Source organism: Poecilia reticulata, linkage group LG13 (genome assembly GCF_000633615.1).
Source record: "Poecilia reticulata strain Guanapo linkage group LG13, Guppy_female_1.0+MT, whole genome shotgun sequence".
NCBI lineage: Eukaryota > Metazoa > Chordata > Actinopteri > Cyprinodontiformes > Poeciliidae > Poecilia > Poecilia reticulata.
Genome location: NC_024343.1, coordinates 30606169 through 30615054, shown reverse-complemented (window position 1 = coordinate 30615054; position 8886 = coordinate 30606169). Strand labels below are relative to the sequence as shown.

General features: G+C 37.1%; 1 protein-coding gene and 1 long non-coding RNA gene across 3 annotated transcripts in view; one reads left to right on the top strand and one right to left on the bottom strand.

Annotated features, from left to right (window-relative positions):
* Positions 1 to 7376, bottom strand: part of LOC103475111 (uncharacterized) — a 24429-nt gene extending 17053 nt beyond the window's left edge. The window contains exon 1 of the long non-coding RNA XR_535291.1: positions 7292 to 7376. This is a non-coding gene — a long non-coding RNA (uncharacterized LOC103475111). The remainder of the gene's footprint in view (positions 1 to 7291) is intronic.
* rasgrp4 (RAS guanyl releasing protein 4) overlaps positions 1 to 8868 on the top strand; it is a 25707-nt gene extending 16839 nt beyond the window's left edge. For both annotated transcript variants that reach the window (XM_008426521.2, XM_008426520.2), the window contains 9 exons: positions 2499 to 2774; positions 2858 to 2938; positions 3163 to 3267; positions 3366 to 3475; positions 4485 to 4635; positions 4712 to 4748; positions 5885 to 6016; positions 6134 to 6336; positions 7299 to 8868. In XM_008426521.2, coding sequence (XP_008424743.1) covers positions 2499 to 2774; positions 2858 to 2938; positions 3163 to 3267; positions 3366 to 3475; positions 4485 to 4635; positions 4712 to 4748; positions 5885 to 6016; positions 6134 to 6336; positions 7299 to 7409 — 1206 coding nt within the window. In that variant the 3' untranslated portion in view covers positions 7410 to 8868. The remainder of the gene's footprint in view (positions 1 to 2498; positions 2775 to 2857; positions 2939 to 3162; positions 3268 to 3365; positions 3476 to 4484; positions 4636 to 4711; positions 4749 to 5884; positions 6017 to 6133; positions 6337 to 7298) is intronic.
* Positions 8869 to 8886: the final 18 nt, after the last annotated feature.

The window sequence follows — 8886 nt, the reverse complement described above, 5'->3', positions numbered from 1 at the left end:
TAGTTTAACTTGCTAAATACTTAGCTACAAACTATTTAGCAAGCTCGTTTAATTTGATAGTTAGCTCAAAACTATTCAGCATGCTAGCTTAACTTGCTAAATAGCTAGCTACAAGCTAAATAGTTAATTTAGTTAGCTACAAGCTAACTAGTTAGTAATCTAAATAAGATAATTACTTTACAATGTACATATTTCATTTCAAACTAAATATTTAGTTTGTTAATTAAGATAAACAAAGCATTTATTTTCAAACAAAGTATCTAGTTTGAAGCTAAATATTTGGCCACTAGCTAAATGTTTCGCTTGTGGGTCAGAGCTAATCATTTAGCTTATGAACTAAGACTTTGCCTCTGAAGCTGCAGTTCTTCTTAAAAAGGTAAATTAATGAAATGTTCTCCACACTTTGATGTAAAACAAACTAAAAAACTGGATTCTGGGCTCTGAAAGTAAGACTCTTTCAAAAACACAAATCAGCTTTCAGTAGGTTAGCAGATATGATATCCTGTGATGTTTTAAAGCGTTTTGTCAGAGTGAAAAGTCTGTTTACAACTTCCTGTTTGCTGTCCAGGCTTTTCCTTTGTAACATATTGATGCTGGTCTGTGGTGGATTTGCTTAATATTTCCATATCAGCAGCCAAGACAAATGCAAAACGGACTATTCTATTTTTGATCAACAAAACCAGACTACGCCTTTAGGTGAGGTGGATTCGTCAAACGGTTTATTTGACTTTGACTAGGCACTTTTCACTGCAACACCTGATGGTTTCACTCTTTTAATGTTTATTAAACCCTTTTTCTCTGATCATTAAGCCGTCAAAAAAACTCTTACGGAAGAGATTTGTACCATCATGAGACATTCGAATGTCTTTTTTTCAAGAGGACAAAAACATTTATAATCTAAATAAGAAGAACTAAGTAGGTTTGATTATTTTAGTGATTCAGAGTCTTAAAATGAGCAGTACAAGTGGAAATAATCTGCTTAGAGTGAGTTAAACAGATTCTAATCTAACCAAGGAAAATTAGCAAAAAAGGGCCTAAAACGAATCCCTGAGGGACGCCATATGACTACCTGAATAAGTTTGATGAAAAGATCTGTTAAATATGCTTCTAAGCGAACCAAGAATAAGTGTGCGCCAAATAAAGAAAAGGTCCTACAATGGAGCCCTGAGGGACACCACGTAAAATACAGATCAAATCTCATGTTTCAGTTGAAAAGAACAGTAAAGTTTCTGTTTGAAAGGCAAAATGTAAACTATTTTAAGGAGAAAAAACCAGAATATATAGCTTTTTACGAAGCAGCTTAAACAGCTAAAGTAAAAAAAGAAGAAAAAAGTAATAAATAAAAGCTAAAGCTAAATCTGTAAATGAGAAGGTGGCAAAACAAAGATAAGGTTCAGTTTCACTCAGGATGTCAACACACGCCAAACATGTCGTAAAGGTCAAATCTGCCAAAGGTCGTTTATAAACACAACCTGACATCTAAACTTAACACGTTGGAAGTAATTTGGTCATGCAGACGTGACCAGGCAGGCAGATCCGTCAGCCAGGTGGAAGATAGAAACTGGTGGAAAAGATCAGTTTGACATGGACATACTGACCAACCGTCCATCTGGAATCTGAGCTGATTTATTGGTTTCATCAGGAATGATACTATAAAAATACAGTTCAGAAGGTAGAGAAGTTATTTTTCCTATAAGTGAAATAATCTGCCAGTGGAAATATAACTTTTCCATCAATATTGATAATTATTGATTTAAAACGAGCCTCTATATCTTGCTAAAAAAAGTTACTTGTAAAATAGTTTTGTCTTATTTCAGGTGTGCTAAGAAATTTGCACTGGAAAGTAGACCAAAAAAATACTTGATAAGATTTTGTTTTTGCAGTGCAGTATCGCAGCAACTACATTTCCTGCTTTCTGCTGCAAAAAAATTAAATAAAAAAAGAATTACTTGCATTTTAACTACATTCACATTTATATTACAAGCTTACAAAGTTAAACATAGCGATTAATCATGATTAATCATCATTAATTGTAATTCATTGTGATTGTCATTAATCACGATTAATCGTGATTAATCGTCATTAATTGTAATTCATCGTGATTGTCATTAATCACGATTAATCGTGATTAATCGTGGACCTTTTGGGCAACAAAGACCAGTTAACTTTCAGATTGCTTTCATTAATAACTAATCATGATAAATGTGATTAATGATGTTATAAACCATGATTAATCATAATCACATTGTGATTAATCGTGATTAATAATAAGGTGATTAATCACGATTAATCATAACTAATCATGTGATTAATAATGATTAATCACATCATGATGAATCATGATTAAAGACATTATGATTCATCATGATGTGATTTATTGTGATCAATCATAATATCATTAATCACGATGTGATTAATCATGATTACATTTTTTTTAATCGATTGACAGTACTGGGTTGAAGCAACCTCAACTTTTCCGGCTCTTCGTTGCCCAACAGGTCCTGAGTGAATTCACAGAACTCCTCTCTTCGCGGAGCAACTACAGCAACTACCGGCGGGTCTACAACGAGTGCCGGGGCTTCAAGGTGCCCATCCTGGGTGTCCACCTGAAGGACCTGATCTCACTCAACGAGGCGCTGCCGGACTACATCGACGAGGAGAAGATCAACCTGAGCAAACTGCAGCACCTGTACAGCAACATCAACGACCTGCTGGCCATCCACAGCTGCAAGCCGCCGTTCGAGGCCAACAAAGACCTTCTGCATCTGCTCACGGTGGGGGACGGGAGGAAAAACAAAAAAAATGGCCGCCAAGCAGTTCAAGAACATCTTAATTCATGTGTGTTTTAAATCTTTAGCTGTCTTTAGACTTGTACTACACAGAGGATGAGATATACGAGCTGTCATACAACAAGGAGCCCAAAAACCCCAAGATTCAGGTACGGAGATCCAGAGTGAGCTTATGCAACCTGTTTGTCACGAAACAAAATGGACATCTTCTCGCTTTCTGTGGGTGTAACGTTTTGAAACCAAAAGCACAGGCTCTATGCAGAAATACTTCAAAGTGAGCCACATCAAAGAGTCGTACGTTAGGGAAGTGTATTATGTGGTGGGTGTGCTTTTTCTTCTTGTTTCTCACAGTCCTTGGTGTGTCGGTCCACAGCCTGTCGCTCCTGTTAAACCGCCGGTAGTGGCAGAATGGGGATCTGGGGTCACCCCCCGCCTCGACTCCGACACCATCTCAAAACACGTCAAACAGATGGTGGATGTGAGTACGACTCTCCTGCCTTTCACTTCCGCGCATTCAGACGCTCCTAAAGCAGAACTGACAGTTGGCAACTTCTGCTTCTCTGCTGCCCCCTGCAGTCCATCATGAAGAACTACGACCTGAACCAGGACGGCTACATTTCACTGGAGGACTTTGAGAAAATAGCAGCCAACTTTCCATTCACCTACTGCACTCAAGAAACTGACAGGTGGGGACGCTTAGCCAGACCCACACTGCAAAAACCACAACATTTCACTGAGTCATTTCCTGTTTTCTGCTCCGAAATATCTTGAAATAAGACGAAACTTTTAAAGTTACTTCCTTAAAAGTAAATTTTAAGGAAGAAATAAAAGCTGGCTTTAACTTTGAAGTCAATAATATTGGTGAAAAGGGTTATTACTTTATTGTATATATTTTATTAGATGTCTTAATCTGGGACCCGAGTCCAAATTTTGTACCACAAACAAGGGAAGCTGGTATTACAAAATCCTTGAAACCTTTAAAAAGTTCTAGTTCAACTGGTAGAATGTTCCACTGCACCGTTACCTAGCAACCCCAGGCAAGCCCAGCCCGTCGCCTAGCAACCCCAGCCAAGCCAGGCCCGTAACCTAGCAACCCAGGTCTAGTTCCACTGGCAGATTATTTCACTTATGAGAAAAATGTCTTGTTTTTAGTGAACTAATCTGCCAGTGGAACTAGTGCTCTTTCATCAACATGAACAAATTTTGATTTAAAACAAGGCAAGTTTAGTTTTATTTTAAATGTGCCAAGATATTTACTCTATAAACTAGGTCAAAAATACTTGGTAGGATTTTCTGTTTTTGTTGTGCAAAACTGCTAAAGTTTCTTCTGCTGGTGTCATGAATTAGCTTTGGTTCTGAACAAAGCCAATTCAACATCAGATTGTATGTTTCTTGTATTCGTCCCACAATAAAACATCCAGTAAAACTTTTAAAGTTCGTCTTAAAACCCATTTATTTTACTTGGCTTTTAACTCCTGCAGGATCTAGTTTTAGAGTGTATGTTTTTGTTTTTAAACTGTAAGAGTTTTTTATTTTTGTATTATGCTGTGTTTTAATGTACAGCACTTTGTATCAGCTGTGGTTGTTTTAAAGTGCTTTATAAATAAAGTTGGTATGGTATGGTAAAACATCTACTACATAAAAAAAAAAAAACTCATGATTTTAGGTCCTAATTGGGTAAATTCTTCTTCCCAGGGAGGGGCAAATCAGCCGAGAAGAAATCACCTCTTACTTCATGAGAGGAATGTCCGTCTGCGCTAAGCTAGGCTACAACTTCAACGAGACGCATAACTTCCACGAGACGACGTACAAGCGGCCGACGTTCTGCGACACGTGTGGAGGCTTCGTGAGTATCAGCGGCTTGTTGTGCTTCTGTTTTGAACCAAATGTTGAGAGTGACCTGTCGTCTCTGTCCTGTTCAGCTGTGGGGCGTCATCAAACAGGGCTACCACTGCAAAGGTAAGACAAGGCCCAACATGCCCACAGATGAATCATGTTCACCGTTATTAAAGGAGAAAGACAACTTAAAGCCACATTGAGTTAAAGAAATTGATTGCTGCATAACTGCTCCAAACAACATATCTAAAAATATTTCAGAGAGTTTATTTAGTTTTATCTCATCTGAACATAGAAGATCATATTATGGATCCAGAGCCGTGCACAGTTCAGTCAGCCTTCAGGTGTTGAGTTTTTTTGGCTCCAGTGTTATATAAAGCTTGATTGGTGCCACATATTTAGCTTGGAGCTAAACATTTAGCTAGCTAATTAAATATTTAACTGATTATGCAGCTTGGTACTAAATATTTAGTGTGTTGACACTAAATGTTCAATTAACAAACAAAATATTTAGCTTTCTTCTAAATATTTGGCTCCAAACTAAGTATTCAGCTTGGAATAACTGAATGAAGTTACAAGCTAAATAGTTAGTTTCCAAACTAACTATTAAGAAAACTGAATTGTTTTCTAACTAACGATTTAGCTCAAAACTGAATATTTTGCTTGGTTCTTAATATTTAGTTAGTAGCTAAATATTTAGCATGGAGCTAAATGTTTAGCTTGGTGCTAACTGTTTATTTAGCAAACTAAATATTTAGCTTTGTTCTAAATATTTAGTTAGAAACTAAATATTTAGCATGGAGCTAAATGTTTAGCTTGGTGCTAAATGTTTATTTAGCAAACTAAATATTTAGCTTTGTTCTAAATATTTAGCTCCAAACTGAATATTTTGCTTGGTTCTAAATATTTAGTTAGAAGCTAAATATTTAGCATGGAGCTAAATGTTTAGCTTGGTGCAAACTGTTTATTTAGCAAACTAAATATTTAGCTCCAAGATAAATGTTTGACTTGAATCAAAATATTTAGTTTGGGATTGTGACATTTATAAATCTAAAGTGAATAACATTGTGAACACATGAATGATACATTTATTTTCTCTCTCGACAAGCTGAGCTGCAGGACCCAAATTATTACCATCCATGTTTGACTATGTAACTTTACAAACGATCATCTTCACCTGTTAACTTTTTGATCTTTTTTTAAGGGAACTTTAAAAATGTTTTGTTAAGTTTTGTCCTTGTTGTGCGTCTTGCTCTTAGATTGTGGGATAAACTGTCACCGACACTGCAGGGATCTGGTGCGGATGGGTTGCCAGAAGAAACACAAAAACACAACCGGGTCGTGTCCGTGCACTCCCGCTCCTGACTCCAGAACCAAGGGCAACAGCTGGGGTGTGTGCTTCATCCAAACAACACACACACACACACACACACACACACACACACACACACACACACACACACACACACCTCCGTGTAAATAACCTCGTATGTGATTCTCTCCACCAGGTTCAGAGGAAGAGGCCTTCGTTTTCCCCCAAAGCAACGACACTGAACAGAACAGAGTAACGTCAGACTGGACACAGAACGCGGGCGATTCCACGCTGTCGGACCGCTCCACTCAGACCGACCCCGGGGTTTGGACGCCTGAGAGGAAAGACCGGAGGGGAAACCACCTCAACTGTGTTGGACACGCGTCCCCTGACAGACGGGTGAGACGTAAACACACCTGACAGAAAGAGGGGATCTTTACACCAACTTTAATTTGGTTTTTACAAGAGCAGATTATAGGATACCATTTGGCATCAAATTTAAGGCTGCAGTATGAAAGATAGATTTATTTTAATTATCTGTACAGGAGCTTCTACTTTAAGTGAAAAACACTAAAAATCTCCTGTAAATGTATGTTTTTTAAATAACTTGCAGCTAAAGGAAACTGCACTCATAATTTTAAGCTGTAACTTTAAAGAGTAATTGTTTTAAATTTTAATAAGAAAAGTGATGTTTTGTTGGTTTTAATTCTTGACTAAACAATGCTTTTACGACACCATGGTAGATAGAAAAAAATCAAGTACATTTTCGCCAAAAAACCCCCTAAATTTTCTAGAAAAATAAGGACATTTCTGAGCTTCAAAAGTCAAAATTTGGCTTGAAAAAAACCTAGAAATTTTTTAGTTTAATCTCAAAATTTTTCTAGAAAAAACATGAACATTACTAAGTTTCAAAAGTCAAAATTTTTTAAGTTTTTCAAACTCATTAATATCTTTTTTTCTTTTTAGAAAATTTTGGACAATCAACATTTCTGAGTTTTTTCTAGAAAATCTTTTGACATTTCAAACTCAAAATTTTCCATGTTTTTATTAATCACAAAATTATTTGGCAGAAATATACTCTTTTTTCAGTCCTAATACACCATCTTATTTTTTAAATACATTTGTAGTAACGGTCAGTAAAATGTCAGACAGAATCTGGGGGGTAAAAAATCAAGTTGAGCGTCATCTGTAGAAAGAAACCGCTCAGTCAGAAACAACCAATCAGAGCAAGGGAGCGGCACTTAGCTCTGCCAATCACCATCATGTACGAACTGATTACACCCGCCCCGTTTCTCTCTGCTAGGCTAGTTATAACATGGGCGCTGTGGTTAAACAGTTTTCCCGTTTCACTCACCTTCCAGGCCAAGACGCTGCCGCACCGAAGCAGAGGTTGCTCCATGCCGGTTTCCTTCCTCCAGGACAAGCTGGACGAGCTTCATCTGCACAAAGACAAAAGCCGAGAGCCGGACTGAACGCTCCTCTTCCTCCTCGGACAAAAAGCCAACCGGCGCCGCCGCCATGTTTGTTCCGCCGCTGACGTCGAACTTATCAGACTCTTGGCTGTAAATGGACTTCATAGTTGTGACGTTCTTGTTAGTTTGACTCTGGAGTTTTCAAGCGGTTTTTTTTTTTTTTTTTGGTTTCCTGTGTAATTTATGAAAACCTTGTTTTATTTGAAGAACACGTGCCTTGCATTTCTGGTGCTAAGATGAATTTCTGCAAACTTACAGACATTTCTTGGGCTTAACACACAGGAGCAGGGTAGGAAATTAACACTAAGCAGCAAAAACAAATATTTAGTACAACTTCGGCAGCTAAGACGAATGATTAGTAAATTGGGTAAGTAAACGCATGACTTTATTTGGGATTGAATTTGATAATGTCACTGAAACTGATGCTGCGTTCCAGTTTTACCAAGAGCTGGGAAATTCCGACTTCCCAGTGGGAAGAATAAACTGTAACACCGACTACCCCCAGTTAAGGCCGACTTCCTGTTTCAATATGGCCTCTCCTCACATCAATAGTAGCAAGATGTGGTGGAAACATGTTTATTTTACAAGATGTGTAAAAAATGTACCTCAAATCAATGTTACATGTAGCATCTAAAACTACATAACCTGAAAAAACTAAAGGCGGAAACTATCACTTGAAATGATGTATTGAAAACGATGTTTTTGGGTATCGCCATGTTGCCGTCACCTCGGGTAAAATCCAGCTTCGAGTTCCCACTTCCCAGGTATTAGGGCCAGAAAATAAATAAAAATTAAATACGAGAATAAAGTTGTAAGGGAATGAAGTCAAAATAATACAATACTCATAACTATTCTCGTATTAGTATGACTTCAAATTTTGATTTTAATCCATTTTTGCGATTTGTATTTTCATTAGATTCATAATACTATTACGACTTGCATTTCTACCGCTTTCTCATAAAACTGATTATTCTTGTGATACAACTTATTACAACTTGTATTTCGGCTTATTGGACAACTTTATGAGAATATAGCCAAAATAATACGAGTAAGTTATTACGAGAATAAACGGATTACCACTGAATGAGAATTAGTTGAATATGAGAAAAGTCTTAATATGACGGTCGTTTACAACTTGTATTATTTCAACTTTATTCTGGTAAAGCTGTAATACTGACTTTATTCTCATTTTAATTTTTTAGCATGGCCCTAACACTGTATTGTACGAAGTAACTGGAATGCAGCGCGACGACACTGGACTCGTTCGGCACCACTTGATAATGTTTTGAAGCAACATGCAAGCAAAATGTTTATTTCCTGCCCTGAAAATAAAATTTCTTCATTTACGGTTCAGCAGGACTGCACTGGAACAACACACGGTCTAATTATTCTCATCTTCCTCCTTTTGTCCTTTGTTGATTTCAGTTTTATCAAACAAATAAAGAGAAATACAAATACAGTCATATGTGTTGTGTTC